Source organism: Gymnodraco acuticeps, unplaced genomic scaffold, assembly GCF_902827175.1.
Source record: "Gymnodraco acuticeps unplaced genomic scaffold, fGymAcu1.1, whole genome shotgun sequence".
Taxonomy (NCBI): domain Eukaryota; kingdom Metazoa; phylum Chordata; class Actinopteri; order Perciformes; family Bathydraconidae; genus Gymnodraco; species Gymnodraco acuticeps.
In genome coordinates this window covers 454,126-478,984 of record NW_022992297.1, presented here as the reverse complement: position 1 = coordinate 478,984, position 24,859 = coordinate 454,126, and the positions used below count along the sequence as shown (strand labels likewise).

The window sequence follows — 24,859 nt, the reverse complement described above, 5'->3', positions numbered from 1 at the left end:
TTTACAATCAAATATTCAATTTATTTAAGAAAAAGAAATAAATCCCTCAAGGGAATCACGGTTTATAGCCTTTATACATACAAATCTTATGTAGAACTACAGCAAAGTTTTGTGTAAAAAATACAAAGCTACATTTTTATAATGCACTATACAATTACACAGCTTCCAACAATCCAAGCTGTGACAGCCAGAGACAAGGATGCGGCTGATATTTTAAGCAAAAAGTCCTTCAACTGGAAAACCCAGTCCCAATTCCCCTTCCACACCAAATGCCCATAAGCAAGGTTAAATCCTTAACAGTTCCTCAAGTTCTGGTCTACATCTGATGCTGATCTCCTTAAATGGGGAAACATTAAACAGAACATCCCTATGTCTTATGGCCTACGCATGAACAAGTCTCCTGTGACGTTTTAAGCCATGCAAGCTTGAAAAGCCCTTGTTACATACTGCACATACATATGGTCTTTCTCCAGTATGGGTTCGCATGTGTAAGGTAAGAAAACAGGATTGGACAAAACCTTTTTCACACACGTTGCACTTAAATGGCCGTTCCCCAGTATGGTATCTCCTGTGTATCTTTAATTCTGCAGCAGATCTGAAAGACTTGTCACAGTCGTCGCACTTGAAAGGCCTTTCCCCTGTGTGAATCAAAGTATGCCTCACCAAGGCGTCCTTGCCAAAGAATCCCTTTCCACAGTGCTCACATGGGAAACGCAACCCTTTGTGATGGAAGTTGTCATGCTTCAGGAGGCATCTTCTGGATGTGAAGGTCTTCCCGCACTGAGCGCAGGTGAAGATTGGCATTGGTTTCTCCGTCACAGGTTCTCCAGAGTGATGCACACGCTCCACGTGCCTCGTCAATGTCACACCGTGCCTGAATTTCTTGCCACATTCCCAGCAGAGGAATGGATATGCTTTAGTGTGCTTTTTCTGGTGCTCCACAAGGTCAGAGTACGATCTGAATCTTTTGGTGCAATGAGGACACTGAAATGGTTGGTAACCAGTGTGTTTCCACTCGTGTCTGATGAAACGCTTTAGACTAGCAAATGTTGTCTGACAGTGGGTGCAGGTAAAAGGCTCGATGGGATTATGGACGTCGATATAGTGCTTATGCAGGGCCTTGAACACAGGGAAATTCTCCTCACAATGGTTACACTGAAATGGAGTGTGGGATTCTTTGTGCATTGCCAATGCCTCAGGGTCCCGTACCAGTTTCATGCACACCTCGCAGTAGAGCGGGTTGTGAGTTTGTTTGTGGGAATCCAATGTGGACTTGTACTTGAAGGCCTTGTCACATTCATCACACCTGAAACAATGCTTAACATCCTCAGGCTGCTCAGGATCCACCTGCTGCTCATTGTAGCAAATGTTTCTTAAATGGAACCGAAATGTTTGTTTGCACTTAAACTCCACACTGCAGTGAGGACAGTAGAACGGACCTTCCAGCACGCTTTTGTTTACGTCTGGGCTTTTCTGTTCCGCTTGTCCTGTGTTGTCTGACGACAGCTCTTGGTTGGCTGCCTCACCAGGAAGCCCACTGGATGATTGTTCACCCTCGTCTGCTGCAGTCTCTTGTTCCTTTGCTTTTGTCTGATTTGGACATTTATGCTGCTGCAAGTAACGCAAGCTCTTATAAAACCTTTTACACACAGGACAAGAAAAAGGCAGCTCATCTGAGTGTCGATTCATGTGACGCTCTAAGAACTTGGCACGAGTCACCACCTTGCCGCACACTTTGCACGTCCTCTCATCCAGGTCATTGCTTTTGGTTGCAAACCTTTTAGGGCTGCTGTTAGCCGCATTGCTGCCCTGTGTCTTTCCGGATTTCCTCCACTGGGACAGGTACCTTTTCATCTTGAGTCCACGGTTCTTTCGCACCGGTCTCTCCAACAAAACGTCAAATTCCGGATCAAGTTTGCCCCGCATTTTGGTTTGCACCTGAAAGTCTTTATCTTCAGGACATTTCTTTTTCCTCCCACGTTTATTTGGCTTTTTCTCCACGCTGTTGAGCACTGTCACCTGGCCGTCCTCCCCTATCATGAGTGTTCCAGACGGTTCTTCTGCCATTTCACTCTCACTGGCCTCCGTGCCATCCAAACGATCTGTAACCACCACAGAGTCCATTTCTGCCTTCACCTCACTGCTGAGACCAAACCACTGTGTTTGCACACACTCAGAGTTCACAGTTCCCTCCATGCTCTCAGATTCAACCTCCATCTCTTGGCTCACTGTATACATGAGTCCGCTCTCAACATCTGTATCCGTTTGCTCGTTGACAATCACAACTCGTTCCACAGGAGGCAGACACAGGGCTGACAAGATGCCACTGTCAACTATGCAAGACTCTGAAAAGAAGAGATATCATTAATCATTAAAATGCCAAATAAACCAGACTCGGATTGAGTATCAATAATATTCTGTGAATAGGCTAATTGAAATTGTGAGAAGCTCACCAATGTCCTCCAACTGTCCAAGGTCTTTCTGAGTGTCCAGCAAGCTTTTGAGCTCCTGAGGTTGAGCAAAAGTATCCATGCATTCATTCAGAACAGAAGAGGCATCGCTGAGCAGAGAGGCAATCTGACAAAGCCAACATGAAAAAGAATGTAAGGCAAAGTTTAAGTTATTTACAACGCCCCGTTATGAGTAAGTAAGTAAAACAAAAACCAACATTTTGGTAGTTACAAAGCACAAAAACTAACAAAGTCCTCTGTGAAGCATAATGTCTTGAGGGTAGGAATATAAAGCACAGAGTTTACCACACACAGCATAGTTTTTAAATTGACATTGATGGAGACCTGTTGGAGAGTTTGGGTGGGAAGGAGCTTTTCAAGTCGGGACAGAAAGAGCCACATCAGGGTCTGGATTGCTTTGTCGTATGTTGGGCCAAAGTCTCCCGGGAAAACATCCTGGAACAGAAAGACATACTTGTCACCACAATGAGAAGAACTGGTCCACATTAAGTAAGCTTGGTACACAGCTATTTCTCAAAGGAGTTTGCATATTCTATAACTGATTTAAGTTTTAAAACATTCTAAAAATAGATTTACAAAAAAATCCTAGGTACTTACCTGGAAGAAATTTCTCCTATCCTCTGGATTTCTCACCAGGTTTTGGACAAGGCCCATGAAATGCGAGTCAGATATGTCTGCATTATCAGTCTGCAAGAAAGATTGGTAATTAATGATAGAACACCACACTGGTGTTAATTTCGTTGACTAAAACTATGACGAAATATGTTCGTCAACGACCTTTTTTTCCATGACGAAAACGAGATGGCAGTAAACAATAACTGTAACGAAATCATCATGCAATATCGTTGACGAAAAGTGACGAGACGAAAATGTAGTTTACTAAATAAAAACTATGCCAAAATCTCTCTTTACTTTCGTTGACGAAATATTATCAAAGATAACGTTACATCTGATAGTTTTTCTCCCAGCAGTTCCATTTCCGGTGCTGCGCTGGGCAGCAGCTGTGTGTCTGTGCTGCGCGCGGCGGTACATTTGAATTACACCGGGCAGCGGCAAAATATGAACTGTCAGGAAGACTCGGGTCTAACTCATGGTCTAACTAACCTTACTCAACATAACATAAAATGGCAACAACAGGGCTTGGGAGCAGTGGTCGCACTCGCGTTAACAGAATACCCCCCCGTCAGCGCGAGTGATTGATCAATTGTGCACTCGACGGATAATAATGGATTATGACGGAAATGTTACGATCCTGTCTGTCAAAATGATTGACACCGAAAAAGTCCAACGCCACCACTGCTTGGGAGAAAGAAACGATGTGATATTTGGGCCCTTTTTTGCTACAATGAGGCGGAGAAAAAAAGCAAATGCATTGTTTTATCAGAAGGGAAGCAATGTGGCCATAACACAGCTGGTAACAACACCACAAACCTGAGCAGATACTCTCTGCAAAGCTTCTTAATCATTCAACCTGTGGTTTTCATCAAATAAGGACAAGATGTAATCTTATTTATTTATATTTGCTAAAATGACAAATGATTGGTTTTGGCTAGACTAGTTTGACTGAAATGTTCTATATAATCTGATGACTACAAAAGACTCAACAGTTTTCATTGACAAAAAGTAGACTAAAATAATTTGTTTTCTTTGACTAAAATAAGACTAAAATGCTCAGACTTTTAGTCGACTAAATCTTGACTAAATAAAAACAGGATGATGGTGACTAAATATGACTAAAACTAAAAAGGAAATTTAACACTAAAAGACTAAAACTAAATTAAAAAAATAGCTGACGAAATTAACACTACACCACACTCAAGACAAGCACCTCATTGCTACAGATCATTATCCTCAATTCAAATGATATAAAGGAAAGTTAAACCTCAACACACAAAACATATTTGGATAGTTGATGTTGGCCAAAGGTTTAGCTCACCTCCACATTCCACAGCGTTCTGAGGCTCTGCATCCGGTCAAGATGAGGCTGAATGATCTGGGGGTCCGCAGTCTCCTCAGAGCGGCACAGCTCCAGAATCAGCTAAAATCAGAGGTAAGCGACAATAATGAAAAATGACTAGAAGAAAAGATGGCAGTCAAGATCTGCTTTCTCTGTTTACTTAACCTGTCACACGGAATGAAACATTTGACATGCACCAGTGTTTCCCCTACCATTGTCTAGGTGGGGCGCTGCGCCCCGCCAACGGAGCCCCACACCCCCCTGAAATTCAAGGTGTTTAAAAATATATATATATTTTTTTAAATATACATAGCACCAAATTGCAACTAATCTATATCTACTTTCACTTCTCACATATGCTCTTTTATTAAATAAACTAAAAACACTTTCATTTTAAGTTGTGAGTTTAGTATTTTTGACCCTAAGAAACACTGATGCATTAATCAATAACAATAGTCCACAGCTCCTCTCTCTGCTCCAGAGGATTTAAAAATAAATATATCCCAATGCCCCCCCACCACCAAAGCAGTAAACCTAGGGGAAATACTGTGCCCCATTTAGTTATATAAAGTTCTGGTGCTGTGTCTTCAGTCAAAGTAAAGCCAAGTCTATCTGTTGACGAGTTCAGCTAAACTGTCACAATCACACAGGCAAGACTACTAGTGGTCCATGCAGTGAAGGAGTGATGTTGGGTACAGTCCCAACATGGAGACAAAATACAAAATACAGCTAATATTAAAAGGGTGATGAAATGTTTTTTTAAAGTTGTAATATTAACAGAAAAGTTCAAAAGAAAGAAGAAGATTTTATTTTGTCAACAAATTTAAAAGTTTGATCAATTAACAAACTCCTTGGTTACGTCCATGTAATCCAGCACATTGAAATAGCAACATCCAACAAAGACTGTCCTGTCTGCAGGATGCAGACATACAGGTATCAAAGCCTGATCCAAGGACACATATCCAACATTTGGCCTGTTCAAATAAAGTTTTGTTTCCCTCTACACTTTCGGCATCAAGACACATTCCATGTCACTATGAAGAATGAGTCTAATAAGCACATTAAGTGTCCAACTGAAGAATATTAAAGAAAATGTAAATGCCACGCAGACTGATGTATTTATTTTCAATTAACCTTATCTATGTATTAGGGCTGCTCAATTCATTGTATTTTAATCGCAATTACGATGTTGGCTTGCAACGATTATGAAAACAACATAATCAAAATAAAACGATTATTTATTTTATTTAAATTATTTTCTGTATGGGTTTTTCAGTTGAATTATACTTAAAATTCAGGGTAATCAACTGTTAAAAACATACTGTTCACATTTTTCTTTTCAATAAATGTATGTTTTCAAAGTAAATGGATAATCGTTTTTAATAATCGTGATATCAATTATTGACCCAAATAATCGAGATTATGATTTTTGCCATAATCGAGCAGCCCTACTATGTATTCCCACAAAAATCATACTATTAGGTTCATTTTCAAAACAATAACTCATCCTCACCCGTGCTCTGAGACCCAAAATGAGCTCTGCGCGCTGCCTCGTGCTGAGAAGTTGAGGGACTATCTCCGTAACCATGAAAACAAACTCCTCCAGCAGCCCATAATCCGACACAATTTTCTGCTCCACCGTCAGCCAGATGGCCGCAGAGACAAGCCGGATGGGGGGGATCAGGAGGCGCAGAGTGGAGAGAGGAAGAGAGGGACCTGCACACAGTGACATACAATTAAGAAAATGTTTAGAAGATGCCACTCTCACATTAGATCAAGACTCATTTAGTAGGTTGAGAAAAAACTGTCTTATAGAAGATAATATGGCACACCATGCCATTTCTGGACAGAGATGTTACTGAATATGCTTTTAATGCAATTATTCAATGCCAACAGCACCACAAACGAAGTTCTATTCGTCTCCATTTTTGTGGTAATGCAGTGCATGACATTAAGGATTTTGGGAGATGGCCCTGTGGGCCATCTAAGCTAATTTACAGATGGCCTTGAGCCCAGTAGAGATTGCCCTGAAAAATGCTCGCGGACTAAATGACGCATGAAGGGTTTGGGGGGCCTCCCCCTAGAACATTTAGATGTTTGCAGGTCTTAGATGCCGTCTGGTGCATTCTCTAGACTGAATTATAAGATGAACCACCACAATATTATATTGTACAATTTCAATTGTATTCTTCATTTCACTTGTTTGTTTGTTCTTGTTTGTGTTTGCTCTCTTGCATGCCCTGCATAGCTATAAGAAATACTTAAGGTGTTGGTCAAGACACTTTCCATCTGATGAAGGCAGATGCCTTCCCAGATGTAAAAAAGTAGAAAACATTACATTCAGTTATAACTGCCAAAACAAACATTATTTACACTATTATGGCCCCTGTTAAAAATGTTTGTAATGTTATCTACTGTAAGTTGGTCGAACGAATGCCTCCTCATCCGGAAGCTGACCGAGCAGACCCGAGCAGCAGTCGAGAGGAGCTGAGCGCATCCGCGAAGCACACAACATGGCGACGTCAGAGTTCCCGTTAGCCGGCAAACCTAAGGGTGCATTCACACCAGCCTTTTATAGTCCGGTTGAATCGAACCCTGGTGCGCTTAGCCGCTTGGTGCGGTTCATTCGGGTCGGTGTGAACACAGTCCGAGACCTCTTAAGTGAACTAAACAACCGGACTCTGGTCCGCTAAAATAGGTGGTCTCGGAACGCTTGCTCGTGAACTCTGGAGCGGTTCATTGCTGGTGTGAACGCAGTCCGCACCAAAACATAGGAAGCGTAGTATTTACGTGTCACAAGAACGCGGATACCTTCACAATCTTTAGCGAAAGAGTCTTTCAAGACATCCACGGTTGTTTAGTTAAAGAGTGAAGTGGAATTATGTGTTGAACATTATGTGTCGTGTAAAGTAAAAATGAACCATCAACTACATAAAAGTAAGAACACACGTTGTCGGTGAAACGCCCCTCCTTACTGCAGAATGTCTCATTATATGTGTTATAATGTTTTTTAACGGACGTTGTCTGATTATTAATGCTGTCAAAATTATCGCGTTAACGGCGGGAATTAATTTTTTTAATTAATTGCGTTAAAAATATTTAACGCATGTGCAGAATGGCCCGCCCCATACATCCTACCAGTGGCAGCGCCAGGGTATGGCTGGGGTAGGCTACACCCATACCAATAAATGGCTTAGCCCCACCATGAAAAATGATGTTAAAGTAAGCAAAATAAAGTCTGCCAACTCGCGGAGTAAATTGCACAGACAGCTGTTAGTAAGATTGATTTCAGGAGCCACTTGTCTGGAAATACCGAAGACCAGAAATGGTTTTGAAAACTTTTGTCACGTAGTGATCGTCTTCTCAATAGAACATCTTTGATAATGTCTTCTGGCCAATCAGAATCAAGATAACGGCGTGGTGTTGTTGCAGGAAGTCCCGACGGAGAATACTTTTGCTGTAGTACAGGGGTGCACATAACTGGTACGCAGGTTATGTGCGTAATTTGAAATGCGTACCGTCACTTGTGTCACAAAGCGCATTTGCGTACCGACGTACTTGTGAAGCTTTTCCAGAAGGCGGTTAGATCACCGGACGACAGAGTCGGTCTCCGTGTGCACAGACAGGGCTGCTGTTAACGTCGGTCTGTACAACGGAATTGTGCCAAAACTACGCCAACCGGCTGCGGAGGGAGACTCCCCCCCTTCACTTGAGAACTGTGCTAAAACAGCTGATCACAACGTTCACACTCTGTGGTCACGAAGTACTCCACTAGCGCCCCCCCCCCCCCCTGTCGACTTTCCTGAAGTACTCCCCCGTTGATAGAAATCAACACGTAATGAATTAAGACCCCACGTCTTTCATTTTGACACGCAGATTTTTTTTATAATAAACATAGATACTGTATGTTAAATGGATATATCCGCCTTCTTTCATTTATCTTTCCATTCCCACAACAATATACATAAAGAAATGGCATATTTTGGAGATAGTTCGAATGGTGATTAATCATGATTAATTAATTTTTAAACTGTGATTAATCTGATTAAAAATGTTAATCGTTTGACAGCCCTACTTATTATATAATCATATGCGCGGGCCGCTATTCTGTTGATCTCCAGATTAACAGCAGCATGAGAATAACCTGCCGAAAGTGCCGATGCTCCATGGCGGAGGCTCCGGTAAAAATTGCCGGGATTTGCGTTTTTACCCCCTTAATGTCTGACCTATGGTTGAACAGCATTTCCGTGCACATAACTTGTGTTTAAAGTTTATAGTCTGTTTGAGTTTTGCCCGTGTGAACGCAAACCGAACCTTCTGAAAAATGAAACAATGTAACAAACTGTGGTCTGGTGCGCACCAGAGAAGCGGACTATTAGGTGTGAATGCAGCCTAAATCTCTTCGGTCAAAATAATTTCCCTTTAGCGCAATACCGCTTCAGTTGCGCCACTTATGTGACAGACAAGAATAGTCAATTCTAATGTCTAACACTTAATGTGGAGAAAGAGATGTCCTGTATGGGTTGATTGTGCGTTGATCTGTTGGTAATGCCTCGGGGTTCCGGTGGGCATGTAAACAAATGCATAATGCTGCGCTATACTTTGTGGCCTCACCCGGTTGCATAGCGACGCTTATTGTGTAGGTGTCTTTTAATAAGCAGGTAGTCCTATCATTAGCTAGAACTAGCTGGATCTGATCGATATGGACATAAACGCGAGTGAAGTCTAATCTGACGGGAGAGAGAGATCAGCTGCTGCTGACGAGTCGACATGCAGCTCTGCATGATCACATGCAGCGGTGAGCGGACAAAACACACACTTCAGGTTAGTATATCACACGTAGCTATTTTAATTACCTCTCAAACTACCTAAACTAGTTATACTGTCGGGTCACTCATTACTGGATCCGCGAGCTGCATGATACTGGCATAATAGATTGCCCAATCACCAGCAGGTGAGGCTTCATTGCCCGAGCTAAATACTAGACGGCACCGGGCCATCGGGCAGTCCTTAATGTCGAGCCCTGGGTAATGGATATCTTCAACCTAGACAATAGACCAGGGGTGCCCAACCAGTGGATCGCGATCGGGTCCATCGCGGGGAGATTCCCAGTCGATCGCGAGATGTGTCTAAAAATAGAACAACAATATTCAGTTTTATCGTTAATGTCCTATAACATAATCTTCCTGTGCCAGAATAATGCACTTGAACGCATCAAAGCTTTGTGATTGGCCGGCGTGACCCCATGTGTCGGGGCGTGGCTTGTGGGCACTAGTTTGCTGACGTTGTCCGTGTCAAGGAGTGACAGTCCGCACACACACAAGACCGCAATTATGGCAGAAGCAAAAAAGCCCCAAATATATCATTTTCACTCCGAGTGGGAGGATGATTATTTTTGTATCTATTCCAATTCAAAGTCCATCTGTCTCATCTGCAATGCGAGCGTGGCTTTATCGAAGAAGGGTAATTTAGGAGCGGCATTTCAAAACAGTGCACAAACGCTACGAGACGGAATTCCCTCCTAATTCTGCCCTACGCTCCCAAAAGGGGAGGGGCCTGAAAGGACAGCTAAATGCACAGCAGTCCATTTTCACCAGGCCCAACAACAAGAGCAAGGCTGCTACCAGAGCATCTTATCGTGTCAGTCACGTTCTTGCGAAACACATGAAGTCTTTCAAAGACGGCGAAGTTGTGAAAGAAGCATTCCTGGAGGCTGCCGACGCGCTTTTTGGGGACAGTAAAAATAACAGTAGCATTTCAACAGGTTTTCGATATAAATATAATACAAACTCAAGTTAGATACCGTTATTAATCAGCTGTAAGTTTTAGTTTGTTTAAACTTATTCATTATAATTATTGTACAAAATGGTATAAGAATGCAAACATTAAGATCCGTTCTGTTTAAATTGATTATAGTCTATTATCAATTAAGGTTAAGAAACTAGTGTTGCTTGCATCCTATTTTAAAAAAGGCATTTCTTTTGATACTCTACTAAAATGCAAAAAAAAAGAAGGGTTTGATTCTATTAATTTTGTCTTTTTATTGCACTTTGGCAGCAGATTCCTGTGTAGCTTCAGATCTGAGTTGTCTTATTAGTAAGCCTAATGTATACTTTTGTAGCAACACTATTTGTGTATAATGGCAAAGAAAGGGTTCAGAGTCTTTTCTTTTTCCATGTGTCATATGCGGCAGCACTGTTCAATGTTTCTTGAAAACATTACCCACTGTAGTATGTGACGTGTGAATAAACTCCAACTCTGTATCAACAACACTGTTGTGTAACTTCAGTTAAATACTTGTATGTGTGTAGATTAGAAAGAGGTAAGATAAAGGATCTGCAGTATTGTATGAAGTGTTAATCGTACAAAGGTCAATTTTATACAAGTAGAAGTGTGTATTTACCTGGTAGGAGGCTGTCAGTAATGGCTCTCTATTTGGACTGGTAGATCTCGGCAGACTGGCAACTTTAAAAGTAGCTCTCGGTTCAAAAAAGGTTGGGCACCCCTGCAATAGACCAAACTATCGACATGGAAATAAAGTAAGTCGGGAAATGGGAAAATAATGTCATTACTTTCCCATTAATGCAGTTATTAAGTTGGAAGGAAACACAAGACGCACCACGGGAGACATGAAATAAATCCACAACTCAAACGGCAAAAGGATTATTAAGCATGAAGCAGAATCCAGTAAGAGATTTGCAATATATATTGCGGTAGCTAGTGCTGCGTACCTGGGGCCTCATTTATAAAGGGATATATGCTAAAAAAATGGCGTACGCCAGTTTCTACGCAATGTTTGCGATTGATAAAATACTAACTTGACGGGAAAACGTGCGGTCCTCCATGCAAACTCTAACCCATGCGTACGCACTAAGCACAACAACGGGAGAGACGAGAAACTGCGACACCGTTGGCAGAAGGAAGAATGGAGAGAAATATGTGGAAATAATACCATCAATAAAATGTTACCTCTCAGTTATCATATATGAAGAATTCATTTTCAAACATTGATTAAAGCCAATCTTAAAATGATTAAACAAACGCCTGTTTGAGACTCCTCAGTGGACACAAAAACATAACTTGGAGAAATAAATAAATACGGATATGTTATTTTTCATATCCATACTCGGACGTGAGAGGACGCTGGCGTTGCTTGTTCGCCGCTTCTCCGTCTGCGTTTTAACTTCTCTTGCCTTGAAAAAAAGTGTTCGATTTGACTGCTGGATCATATATAGCCTACTGTTCTGTCATAACTGTGTGATGATCGCGTTGTTCAGTTTTTCATCCGGCTACTCACCATTTCTGTGGATCAGCTGTCTGGGGCTAGCTACCTGTCAGCTGTTAGCATCGACAGCCGCCGAATCCCGTTTTCCCCTGGGTTTTTGGCTCGGACTTCCACCTCTCTCGCCACCTGGATTATCCCTAAACCGGATTGACTGTTGCCTCGAGGGCCGAACTGTCCGTGAGTTAGCTCCAATCATTGCACCGCGGAGTGCTGTTGCCTGAGGCTCGGTAGCTAGCCGGTTAGCTGCTGTGGATATGGTGCTTCAATACTCCGCTCTCCAACTTCGGAGTTTTTTCAGCTCTGCTGCACCAGTCTGCCTGGATGCCATCAGATCATCAGGACTCTTGCAGCGCCCCCGCTACATACACAGATCATCCCGCTACAAATTTATTCACACAAATTCTAGTATTCCTGTGGTACAATCGGCTCTGTACTTCCGTGTTGCCTGTCGACGTCATCTAAACACACGTCACGTGCGCACCAGCTGTCTGAAGCCCCTGGCCTGCTCTGACAGTAGCACTCCTCCTGTCTCCTCTGCAGCCACCTTCATGCTGCTCAATACCCGCTCCCTCAATAATAAAGCATTACTCATCCATGACATCATCATTGATAAGAAACTTGATTTCTTATGTTTAACGGAGACATGGCAGAACCAGCAGGATTTCTTCGCTCTCAACCAAGCTACTCCCCCAGGCTATATTTACCTCCATAAACCTCGCTCCACGGGCCGCGGCGGCGGGCTGGCTGTTATCCACCGAGCAGGTATCCGGGTCAGGGAGATTCCCTCTCCCAATATCACATAATTTGAGTGTATTACATTCTCGCTCTCCGGATCACCTCTACTCCAGGTTGCCCTGATTTACCGCCCCCCCAAAGCTTCCACCACCTTCATGTCCGAGCTGAGTGAGCTTCTGTCCTCTCTCTGCTCTAAATCACCTTCCACCTATCTGCTGGGAGATTTTAACATCCACGTCGACTCCTCCAGCTGTAGCTTTGCCACAGAATTTCTGTCACTTCTGGACTGCCTCAACATAACACAGCATGTCCAGGGCCCCACCCACTCCAAAGGTCACACGCTGGATCTAGTCTGCTCCACTGGTGCCCCCCCCCTCTCATCTGCAGCGCCTAGACCTGGCAGTATCAGACCACCATGCCATCATCTTCACCATCCCCATCCCCCTGCCCAAGCAGCGCCCCAGGCGCACAATCACCTTCAGAGACACCAAATCAGTGAGTGCATCAGCCCTATCAGACCTCCTCATAACCCACATGGCCCCGGCTCTCTCCGACACCTCGCCGGACGTGTTGGTGGCCCGCTACAACACTGCCCTCTCTCTCAGCCTGGACTCTCTGGCTCCCCTCAGAAGCCGGACGGTGTCTTTTCTCCGCCCGGCACCATGGTTCACCTCTGATCTTCGCACAATGAAGCAAACTGGTCGTCGGTTGGAGCGGCTTTCCAGACGAACTGGCCTCACCGTCCACCGTATGGCCCTGGTGGACCATGTAAGGTCCTACAAGGAGGCTCTCTCCAAGACCAAGACCGCCTACTACTCCTCCCTCATCACCTCACAACAAAATCACCCCAGATCCTTATTCTCCACCATCAACCGACTGCTCCGCCACCTCCCTGCCACGCACACTGCTGAAGCTCCTGACCTCCGCTCCAAATTCCTCAACTTTTTTCAGGCTAAGGTGATCTCCATTCATCAACAACTCCTGGTGCCCGCCCCCTCCCCCTCTCTGCACTGGCCCCTGACACAGAAATGCACACTCCCGGCTCAACCCCTCAATCCCCAATGCTCTCTCTCCTCCTTCTCCCCAGTGGATGTTCCACTGGTCTCGAAGCTGGTGACCAATGCTAAGGCCTCCACCTGCTCCCTTGACCCCATGCCCACGGTGCTGGTCAAGGCCTGCCTTCCCACCCTCTGCCCCATCATAACAGACATCATCAACTCCTCTCTGTCATCTGGTATAGTTCCCTCCTGCTTCAAAACCGCCTCCATCACTCCCATCCTCAAGAAGCCTGGTTTGGACCCTGAGGAGCTGAACAACTACCGACCGATCTCCAACCTTCCTTTCCTTAGCAAAACCTTGGAAAGAGCAGTCGCCGCCCAGCTTCATCAACATCTGTCCAACCATGAGCTCTACGAACCCCTACAGTCAGCCTACAGAGCACATCACAGCACAGAGACCGCCCTCCTCAAGATCACTAATGACCTCCTTCTCGCTGCTGACTCCGGACAAAATCAGTATTCTCATCCTCCTCGACCTCTCTGCTGCTTTTGACACTGTTTCTCATACAGTCCTCCTGAAATGCCTCTCTAACAACCTTGGCATCACTGGCACAGCTCTGTCATGGTTTCAGTCCTATCTATCAACCAGGTCTCAGTTTGTTAGCATCAGCGGCTCATCCTCCCCCTCGGCCCCAGTCAACCATGGTGTCCCCCAAGGCTCCGTGCTTGGTCCCCTACTTTTCACCATTTACATGCTCCCCCATGGCCAGATCATACGTCAATTCGGTCTCAATTTCCACTGCTACGCTGACGACACTCAGCTCTATCTCAGCACCTCACCATCCGCCCAGCTCCCTCCACAGTCTTTGGTCAACTGTCTCCACGCCATAAAAACCTGGATGACAGCAAATCTACTCAAACTCAACAGTAAGAAGACTGAGCTCATGGTTGTGGCCCCCAAAGCACTGCTCCGGAAGGTTGGGGATCTCCTCCTCCACATTGACGGCTGTTCCATCTCCCCGTCTCCCGAAGTCCGTAACCTGGGTGTCATCCTTGACTCCACTCTCTCATTTCAGTCACACATCAAATCCGTCACTAAGTCTGCCTTCTATCACCTCAGGAACATCTCCCGTCTACGACCATCACTCTCTGATTCCGTGGCCGAGACCCTCATTCATGCATTCGTCTCCTCCCGGTTGGATTACTGCAACGGAGTCCTGTTCGGGGTTCCCAGTAAAGCCCTGGACAGGCTCCAGTATGTGCAGAACTCGGCTGCCAGGGTGCTCACTCACACCAAGCCCTGGCAGCACATCACCCCCACCCTGATCAACCTACACTGGCTCCCAGTCAAGCACCGTATCACCTATAAACTCCTTCTTCTGACTTACAAATCCCTCCATGCCCTCGCCCCCCAATACCTGTCTGACCTTCTCCGCTACCACACTCCATCCCGGAAGCTAAGATCATCTGGACAGGATCTCCTCTCCACCCCCCGCACCAGGTTGCGGACTTTTGGTGACAGAGCCTTCAGTGTGGCATCCCCCACCCTCTGGAACTCTCTCCCCCCCGAAATCCGCAGCGCCCCAACCCTGGACATTTTCAAAAAAGCCCTCAAAACGCACCTTTTTACCAAGGCTTTCGCCACTGTATAGTTAGTTTAATAGGTTTATTTTTCCGCTACTTCACCCCCCCCCCCCCCCACCCCCTTAACCTGTCTGCCTTTTTTCCCCTACTCCCCCCCCCCCCCCCCCCCTACCCGACTTGTAAAGCGACCTTGGGTTTCCTGAAAGGCGCTATAAAAATATTATTTATTATTATTATTATTATTATTAAAACCACCTCGAATATGTTGTGTTAATGTTATGAAATGTTTTCTCATAAATGATGCGGTTTTGCATTTCTATAGGTTGTAGATACGAGCATGGTTTACTACCATGTTTAATCATGTTTTATGCCGTTCACCAAGACTTGATAAGTCACTCATAAAACACAGAAGGTATGGAAACTAAGAACACCATATGGTAAATTGTACAGCTAATATAACACAACACATTAGTTGCATTTCCTTTAACTGGTGGATATAGAGTTGCTGCAGTGGAGATGCTGCGCACAGCTGATCGACAGCTGGGACATAAACCACCAAATACAAACACATCATCATCACTCCACTCCGGAGGGATTCGCCGATCATTTCTTACAGTCTCTCATCAAGGGGGGGGGTCTCCTGTCCCCGGTACAAACACACTGCCTGAGGAAGGCTATTTGTATTGTTTTTGTCATGAACCTTTTTCGGACCACTTATTTATTTATTTTGGTGACGATCCGACCTCCATGCTGCTACTCTGGTTCAAACTGCATCCACCAAACAATATGATTTATCTCCACCTCCCCAAAATAACCAAAATCTGACACGGTGTGAGATGTCTTTTTTAGCTGTTCTGTCGTCATTTCCTGCGATCTTCTTCATAAAGCCAGTCAGAATGAATGAATGAATGGGCGTTTCTTTGACTATTTCTAGGCAAGTATGGGCGTTACGTGAAGCCCGCAAAAGCTGCACCGCATTTCGAGTCGGTTGCGATTTATAAAAGGGAAACTGGCGTAGGAAGTGCCGTACGCACTTTCCTCACCAGTACGCAATGTTTGGTGAATCGGAAAATGTCGGTAAATTTCTGTACCTATTTTTTGGATTTCTACTATGTATGCAACCTTCCCACGTGAATTCTACGCACGGCATTATAAATGAGGCCCCTGGTCTCACATTCAAGTTCAGGTCCGGACTCAAGTCCAGAGGTTCAGGTCCGGACTTATAAGTCCGCACCTGAACCCATGGCTTGTGTCAAGTAGGGCTGAGCGATTTTTTCGGTTTTAACGATTAATTTGCATTTTTACTTTCCTACGGTTTGTGAAATGGCTAAACCGAAAAATCGCGATTTAAAAACATTTCTAGACTCCGCAGATTTGTTTTGCTTTAAGGGACTCCGTAGTAGCTTACTCTCTCACTTTCCAGAACGCGCACAAAACTCAGCCACATTGCCTGTGACTACCCGATCTGCAGCTCTGTGTACACATATATCACTTAAATTATTCAATACATCCTTTGTACTGAAGTATTCAAGAGTAAATAAAGTAAATAAAGTTTAATATAAATTATTTGCTGTGGCCAATTGTTTTCATTGCATTTACAGACCCGTGTAAATCTCTGATACCACCCAATGAATGCATTGACTTGCTTGTAGAACCACGCTACACAAAACAGATAGCAACACCTATACAAACTATTTTTTTAAAAAAGGGGCTACTGTATCGACCTATATAAAGTATATAAATATATATATTTTTTTTTTAAATACCAAAAATATCTTGCATTTTAGCCATGCCTCATTTCGCTCCATTTGCTTTTTCCAGCGCTGTTTTTGCAGGGGGCTGATTCTGTGAGCTGCAGCTGACCACGCCCCCCTGCAGGAGAGGCGAGCGTGCTCTGAGATCAGCTGCTGGGCGGTCTGTAGAGGGGGAGGAAAAGAGATCTCCGTCCTCCGTGTTTTATTCTTATAGAAGTAAGAAGAGAAGTAATGGGGCAGAAACCCTCCTTTTTACGCAGCGGTCCAGAGATAGACATCAAACGGCGACACATATTCAGTTGGCAGTTACTTTGGCATTAGGGCAGGGATATCTAGATACTTCCCAAGGTCTGACATCATGAAGTGTGCTACTTTTAAAGCAAGCAACGATGTTTTCAAATCTGTAATCAAAAAGCTCCTCAAAAACACTATCGAAGCAGTTCCTGCCGTTGCTACGTTAGTTCAAACAGTAACAACGGACTACTTTTCTTAGCGGATGCTTGACAATTTAAATCAATACATAAAACTATTTTTTAAGTCGATAAAATCATTTTCTAAATCCATAAAAGCATTTCAATTAATATTGGGAGTCATGTCGTTACTTTATTGAGAATGTGGCCATGTGTAATAAGCGGGATGATGTGCACATTGCATAATGTGCCTTCATGCCGATCTAGATCCCTCCGCAAAAAAAACAAAAAAACGGCTCGTTCGCGGGCGAGAGCTGGCTCCCGTCGTTCACTTAAAAGTAGTGCTGGGGGGAAACGATTATTTTGAAAACGATTAATCGGGCGATTATTTGATCGATTAGTCGACTAATCGAACGATTATGTTTCTGTTGTTCAATTCATAAAAAACGTAATGTAAAAAAAAAATGTTTCACGCTACTGTGTCTCAGGGGATCTTAATATTTAAGAACCTATTAATGTGTTATACCAGATTAACGGAAATAATCTCAGCTAACTCACAATACAAACCATGTTTATCAACACAAAACACAACACAAGTCTCATAAGAAGCAAACTAAAATGCTATCTAAATGACCCCTGAGCGAAAAATGCTAACGGACATTGGCAGAACTCAAGATAAAAGTACCCTTATTACTTATCGTAGCTGCACATACAATATATCCGATTAAAGCTGAGACTCCACAGATTATGTAGGTACATAGTATCATCACTGAGTGATCCGGACTCGCGACAGGGGAAGCAAATACAGTCATCACAACACGTACCTTCACAGAGCTTCTAGGGAGATCGTCTCACCACCGTAGCTGTCAATCTGATCAAAATACGTGTTCAATGGCATTAAAATGAGAAAAAACGCGACTGAATCGGTTAATCCATAGGTTTTTAACGTCTATGTATAAAAAAATTATTGAATTTATAATCCATAATTCCATTTTTATGTAAAAATCGAAGAGCAAATGCTAGCTGCTAATGGTTGCCACCACAGCTAGCTGCTGCTTCCGGTCCAGCAGCAGTCTCAGTGAGATATAAATATATAAATATCTTTGCGTTTTGGACTAACTTTAAAATATTCCCATGCTTTTGAAGACCTAGGGCGAGATGTTTTCGTTTGAGGGCTTCGTGCGCAATCCTGTGAGGAGGAGGTGGTAGCCGTTTCAGTCTCCATTGTGTTAGAAGTGCGATTGCGAACTGCTTGTTGCTTTGGGTGACCCACGTGTGTGTGGCGACCATATATACAGTCTATGGTGGCGACGCGTCGACGCGGAAATATGTCGTCGACGATATTTTGAAGTCGACGCGTCGACGCGTCGCTACAGCACTACTTAAAAGAGCCGGCTCTTTGAGGGGTGCGCAAAAAAAAAAAAAAGTTTTCATTTTGTATAATCATTTTGCGTAAAGATGGCACTCAAGGGCACACTAGTGGTGGTGTTCCTGGCGGGATTTGAACTCACAGCCTTCCGATCTTCAGCCCACCTCACTATCCATTAGATCAATCACTACCCTCTCAAATGGAAATATGTGTTTACATAAATGGTGACCACACCGTTTGAGACCCACTGAGAACTTAGATTAAGTTAACTATCTAAACACTCAGAGAGTCCTTTACCTCACCTGAGCTGAGGTTATCCCGAGCTTGAATGACACACAGAGACCAATCAAGGGCTTTGATTTATGATCTCTATGACAGTGGCTATGTTGACAGGCCACATCATGTAGACCAGAGGTGCCCAGTACGTCGACCGCGGGCGACCGGTCGACCGCGGGGGCAATGCTGGTAGATCGCGAGTCATTCATAAAAAAAAAAATCCTGTTCCGTTAAAATAGACAAAACAGGTTTTGATCCCTCCTCCCTTGGCCTCCCTGCCACTTAATTCAGGAGTTTACTTGATTGACAGAAAAACCGACCTATCGCTTTCCAGTCTGTTAACCCAGAATGCAAAGCGATACAAAATCAGTCAAGTGCCGGGAAAACTCAAATTAAGTTAGAGAGACAAACAAGAGACAAACAACAAAATGAGTGCGGGACCGAGCAAGAAGCTAAAGACAAACCACTTCCACCCAGAATGGGAGGAAGAGTATTTGTTTGTGATGTCACATTCAAAGGTTATTTGCCTTATTTGTAAAGCAAGCGTCGCTCTGCCAAAGAAAGGTAACGTGGAGAGGCATTATCGAAGTGTTCACAAGGCATATGACAGCGACTTCCCTCCGAGTAGCGAGTTGAGAAAGGTCATGCATTATTGCTACACAAATATTATCTCGCAGTCTTAGTGTCGCCAACTCGTTTCTAATATGCAAAAAGACAAACAAATGTCGGTGTATTTTCGACCTTTCCAATCGAGACGAGATCTCTCTCCCCCGTCTGTGCACGAGGGGGCGGGGCAGTTTACACACACGCGGCTGCTACAAGCAGCAACACACGGAGGAGATGGCGGAGAGAAGCGCTCCAAGGTGTGGTTAAATGTTACCCGTCTTGAGGTGGACAATGCTCCTTGCCAAGAGAGTTCAGCATGTGAGGGCGGTAACACGAGCAATGTGTCAAACATTTAGCAAAAGTGCTCCACATCCAAACGGAGGAATGCACCGGGTTCGACTGTCTCTCTAGTAGCTCTGCAGCCCCATCCACGAGTAACGTTTCCACGTCAGGTGTTATGTATGCTAGCAGCAACACACGGAGTTAACTCAATGATTCAAACATGGGTTAATGATTAGAGGAAACTGAGTTACTCTTTATTTTGTTAAAGTTTCAGCTATTCTGTTCACAGTTCTGTCATCACATTATTTAATACGATTTGTTAAAACATTGTTGTTTCTTTTGATGCGAAATATTATTTATTTAATTTAAATAAAAAGCAATGTTAGTTTTGTTCACAATTTATTAATTTAATAATATATGTATTTTTGAATCAAGTATTCATCTTTATTGTCTTCATTGTTAGTTTCCACATGCCTAAAACAACCTCAAGCTAAATCTAAAAGTTGATGGCTAAATAAGAGGGTTTGAGAAATTGTGCAAGCCATACAGTAATAGTCTGAATAGTTGATTAGTCGTTTCATTAATCGATAGATTAATCGATTATCAAATTAGTCGTTTGTTGCAGCCCTATTATCCCATGTATAAATAAAACGTGTTATTCAGCAACCCTTGCAATTTGGGATTTTATTTTTGGTTGGTAGACCTCGGTGAGCTGGTCATTTCAAAAGTAGCTCACCAGCCCAAAAAGTGTGGGCACCCCTGATGTAGACAGCCAGTCACCCTGTGTGAGGCAGGCCACTTAACGAGGCGAGATCAGAGCAAGGGAGCGAGGGATCATTGTCCACAAGTTAATCGATCGCAGATGGCGTCGTGGTCACGGACGAATACAAAAAAACAAATACAAAAAAAAGAAAAAAAGAAAATGGGTCGCGAAATATACTTGGGCGGCCGTTAATATACCTGGGCGGCCCACCCAAGTATAGTCTATGTGTGGGAAACCCTGTAGACCATACGCATTACACTGTTACACACCTACTATACAGTATACACTGTAGTGACTGTACAGTCAGAGTGTACATCGCTAGCTTCCCTTGACGTCACACAGATCTCGCGAGCAGTTGCGATATTTTGCGAGACTTCGTGAGTTCAGTAATGGCTGCCATATCAGAAGCCGAGACGATGTTTTTCGTCTTTTCTCAGCGCAAATTTCTCAATCTATGGAAGGTTTTAGATGGTTTAGAACAAAAAGGAGAATATACGTAACGTAAGTGCTAGTTTTTTTGCGAGTACCGGTTCCCGACGTTCCGGTTTTAACCGGACTTGAACCGAAACTTTTTACAAGTCCAGTACCGGTTCGGCGTACCGGTACGCAGCACTAGCGGTACCCATTAACATTTGTGAATCAAGCGTCCAGCATTTTAGTCAGAGGTGGAAGAAGAACATAAGTAAAAGTATTTTGTTACAAGTAATGCTGCGTTTACGCCGGACACGATGCGAATATTCGCTTCGCTCTAATCGCTCCTATTGCATCGCTCTAAGCGCTCGAGTTTTCAACAAGACGCTACAACTACAACAAAATGAACATATTTTACCGTGATTAAATTGTAATACACGTTTCTAAATGATGCCGAAGTAACAACATACTTAATGCTTGACAAGTCTACAGACAAGAGGGCAGGCGAAAAACCTTTTAAAATGCTTGTTTTCTGAATGAAGATCGGGTCGACCAGGCTAAGCTAACGTTGTATATACTACTTCCATACTCACAACAACGGCCTACAGACATAAATAAACCAGCGACTGTATTCGCCATGACACAGACAGTCTGTGGTTTGTACTAGGGGTGCACCGAATGGGAAATTCTTGGCCGAAACCGATACCGAAAATAGGAAACAGTTGGCCGAAAACCGAATGCCGAAAATGATTAATAGAAATATATATATATAATGTATACATTTTTTACCAATGTTGTTCAATTACCTGATTATGGAAATAGACATGATTATGGCAAAACTTAACTTAAATAATAATCACTATTATGGGTCCATAAAACATTTATTCAGCACTTTTGAATGCATACAGTACATTTATTTTCTCTGTAGGATAACTACAACAAAGTGCATTCAGAACAAAGCCAAGGGGCTTTAAAACTGCATAAACATCTAGGCCAGTAGGCCTACAACAAAATAGTGTAAATAAAGACTGTAACAGCCAGGCCTTCAACAACAACAAATGCACCTATAAGTGCATGCATACAAATGTGCAAACTGGATAGATCCACATGAATGTAACTATATTATTTACAAATGAAATTACAATTGAATTTCAAGAATCTGTAAATAAGGCCTCATAAACAAAGTAGTAAACATTGTATAAAGATACATAAAGTGAAAACTGGATACAAAATCCACAATCAATTACAAATTAAATTACAATTTCAAGAATCTGCAAATCTGCTGTCATTTCCCCCCAATGATAACCTGAGATGGTGAATTATAACTCACAATGAAAATTGTTTAGGAAAGTGGGTATAGAGTAGACATGTAGAACTAGATAAGCGTATGATAAGCCAGCCTTGTCTACTTATTAAGGAAAAGTGGGAGGTTCTTTTTAATGAACAGTAGCTTCTCTGCTTTATCAGCCATAAGTCTGTTCCTCTTCTCATCAAGCACATGAGAGGCAGCGCTGAACAGTCTCTCGCTGTCAGTGCTTGTGCATGGAGCACTCAAATACTTGCGTGCCACCTTGGCCAGGTCAGGAAAGCGGTGAAAGCGGTGTGCGCTGGTGATTTCATCATACTCCGCATATTTGTCCGGGTGTTTAGATTTCAAGTGGTGGAGTAATCCAGAAGTGCTGAAAGTCTTTGCAGTTACACCCCCTCGAGAAATGTCAGCTGAACACGTTTTGCAAATCGCAATCCGCGCCTCTTTCTCTGATATTGTGAAGGATCTCCAAGCGGCAGACATGTTGGCTGTGAGCCAGCCGCGAGCATGGTCGCCGCGTCTTTATTACGTCATCACAACAACACGTTAGGTTACCAACGTAAGCCTGTTCTGACATTCGGTGATATTTTTTCGGTGCTAAAACCCTTTCGGCCGAAAGGGCCTTTTTAACCATTTTCGGTCGATAATTTTCGGTGGCCGAATATTCGGTGCATCCCTAGTTTGTACTTGTTTAACTTTTGTCCAGTTTCTGAACAGATATGAGGAGCTGTGAGCTGTGAGTGCTAACTGCTAATGGCTGATGTTTTCTGGTTGAACGTCAGGCTGAGATCCTCACCGCTGATTGGCTACCGCGAGATCGCGTCACGCGAATATGACGCTGGAGTTGAACAAATTGAACTTGAGCGTCTGTCGCGGCCCCCTTCAATCGAGCCGTGGAATTCGCGTCCACCGCGTCATGCTTGCCGTCGGAGCGAATTCGCGTCTGCATTGACTTTACATGTAATCGCGCCGCCCCCAAACATTGCATCGCGTCCGGTGTGAACGCAGCATAAAAGTCCTGCAATCAAAATGAATACTCAAGTAAAAGTAGAAAAGTATTAGCATCAAAATATACTTTAAGCAGTAAAAGTAGTCATTGTGCAGATTGGTTTATTTCAGAATAATATATATGATATGTTTTATAATGATTGATCATAAAAGTGTTCTCAAAGCTGGTAAAGGTGCAGCTAGTTTGAATGACTTTGTATACTGCAGGGTAGCTGGTGGATTTACTCCAGGTGGAACTAAATACCTTGATACCATACAGAACACAGATAGACATAGCCTGTCAGTTATTCCGATCTCTGCTATGTATTCTAATCTAGTTAATCATGGTAATATGTAGCGCTCGGATTGCCAGAATAGGTCAATGCTTGATTTAAAACGGTTTACAGTTTTTCAGGCAATTCCTGTATCTGGGAGATTGTTCCAGTTCCGTGTGACACGCTGGCTAAATACGTTCCATCGTTGTGATTCTGTGTTTGAAGATTTTCAGTTCATGCCCCCTCGTTTGCTTTCTGTATTGCATTGAGAATAATATTTCTGGGTCCACTCTATAAAATCCTTTCATTATCTTAAATACTTGAATCAAATCTCCTCTCCTTCTTCTGTACTCAAGTTTTAATATTATGATCCTGATATGGCAAGTCTCTTAAATCATCTAAAGTCTGATTTAAGAGTTGATTCTATTTCACATCATTCATCCAAATCTGCAAAGTAACTAAAATAATTCAATAAATGGAGTGAATTAAAATTAAACAATGAACCTACAGTGGGGTAGAAGTGCAAAGTAACAAAACATAGAAATACTCAAGTAAAGTAACAGTCCCTCAAATTGTACTTAAGTAGAGTACTTAAGTGCATCTACTTAGTTACTATACGACACTGGTCTTGGTTTATTATTGGAGCCAACTAAGATGATAACATGAGATAAGATGTTTCATCCCCAGTCTTGTGTACAGATGTGTGGTATCAGGTCATTTGAGTCAAGTAGGGAGTCTGGTCTCCTTCGGAAACTTCACAAAATACTCAACGAAAGGGTAGGCCAGGCTCCTAGAAGCGGCTATGTATTTTTTATTTCGTGACTTAACATAACACTGAATGGAACTACATACAACAATACATGCATACACATCTGTTTAGTGGTTGATGCAGTTTGTTTGATTCAGCACACACTAAAGTATCTGAGTGGGAGTTGTCTGAGCTAGTTCCGTTAGCGTTAGCTCAGCTAGCAAAGCGACATTAGCACCAAAGCTGCCGCTTCACATTCATGTATGAATTAACCTAGCTACCGCTCTCCTCTGCAGGATGAGCACAGGTAGACCACCGCCAGTCTAAAGTCAATTTAAATGCATTATGTAGTAAGCTGTGTACAAAAACCGTACATTCCTGACAAAGTAAGCAATGTCATTCCCGCGCGCGGGCTGCGTTGCGGCCTAGCCAAACAAATGAGAAATGAGTGAGTGTGTGTGAGTAAGTGCGTGTGTCCTCACCAGAAACACCTCCGTCCATCCTGTGTGACTGCTCTCACATTACACTCAAACGTAATAATGTCTGTCGCTCCACCGAAGTGTTAACGTGTGTTGTGTTCAGGAGACCGATGCTACAGGCGATCTTTGTGCGTCAACGGTTGCACTGCGGTCCGTCCGA

General features: G+C 43.3%; 1 protein-coding gene across 1 annotated transcript; it reads right to left on the bottom strand.

Annotated features, from left to right (window-relative positions):
• LOC117540969 (zinc finger protein 135-like) lies at window positions 1–24,859 on the bottom strand. The gene is made up of 7 exons (XM_034207962.1): window positions 24,703–24,859; window positions 5,942–6,144; window positions 4,408–4,509; window positions 3,069–3,158; window positions 2,796–2,906; window positions 2,454–2,577; window positions 1–2,345 (listed from the first exon to the last, which is right to left on the bottom strand). The coding sequence occupies exons 1-7, from the start codon at window positions 24,719–24,721 to the stop codon at window positions 382–384; spliced, it is 2,613 nt and encodes an 870-aa protein (XP_034063853.1). The 5' UTR covers window positions 24,722–24,859; the 3' UTR covers window positions 1–381.

Bases quoted from the DNA above. Each gene is read 5' to 3' on its own strand.
- LOC117540969 (XM_034207962.1), bottom strand. The intron at 4,510-5,941 runs GTGAGGATGAGT...CTCTGATTTTAG, and splicing joins TTTTGGGTCTCAGAGCACGG to CTGATTCTGGAGCTGTGCCG. The intron at 2,578-2,795 runs GTCTCCATCAAT...TGGCTTTGTCAG, and splicing joins CCACCCAAACTCTCCAACAG to ATTGCCTCTCTGCTCAGCGA.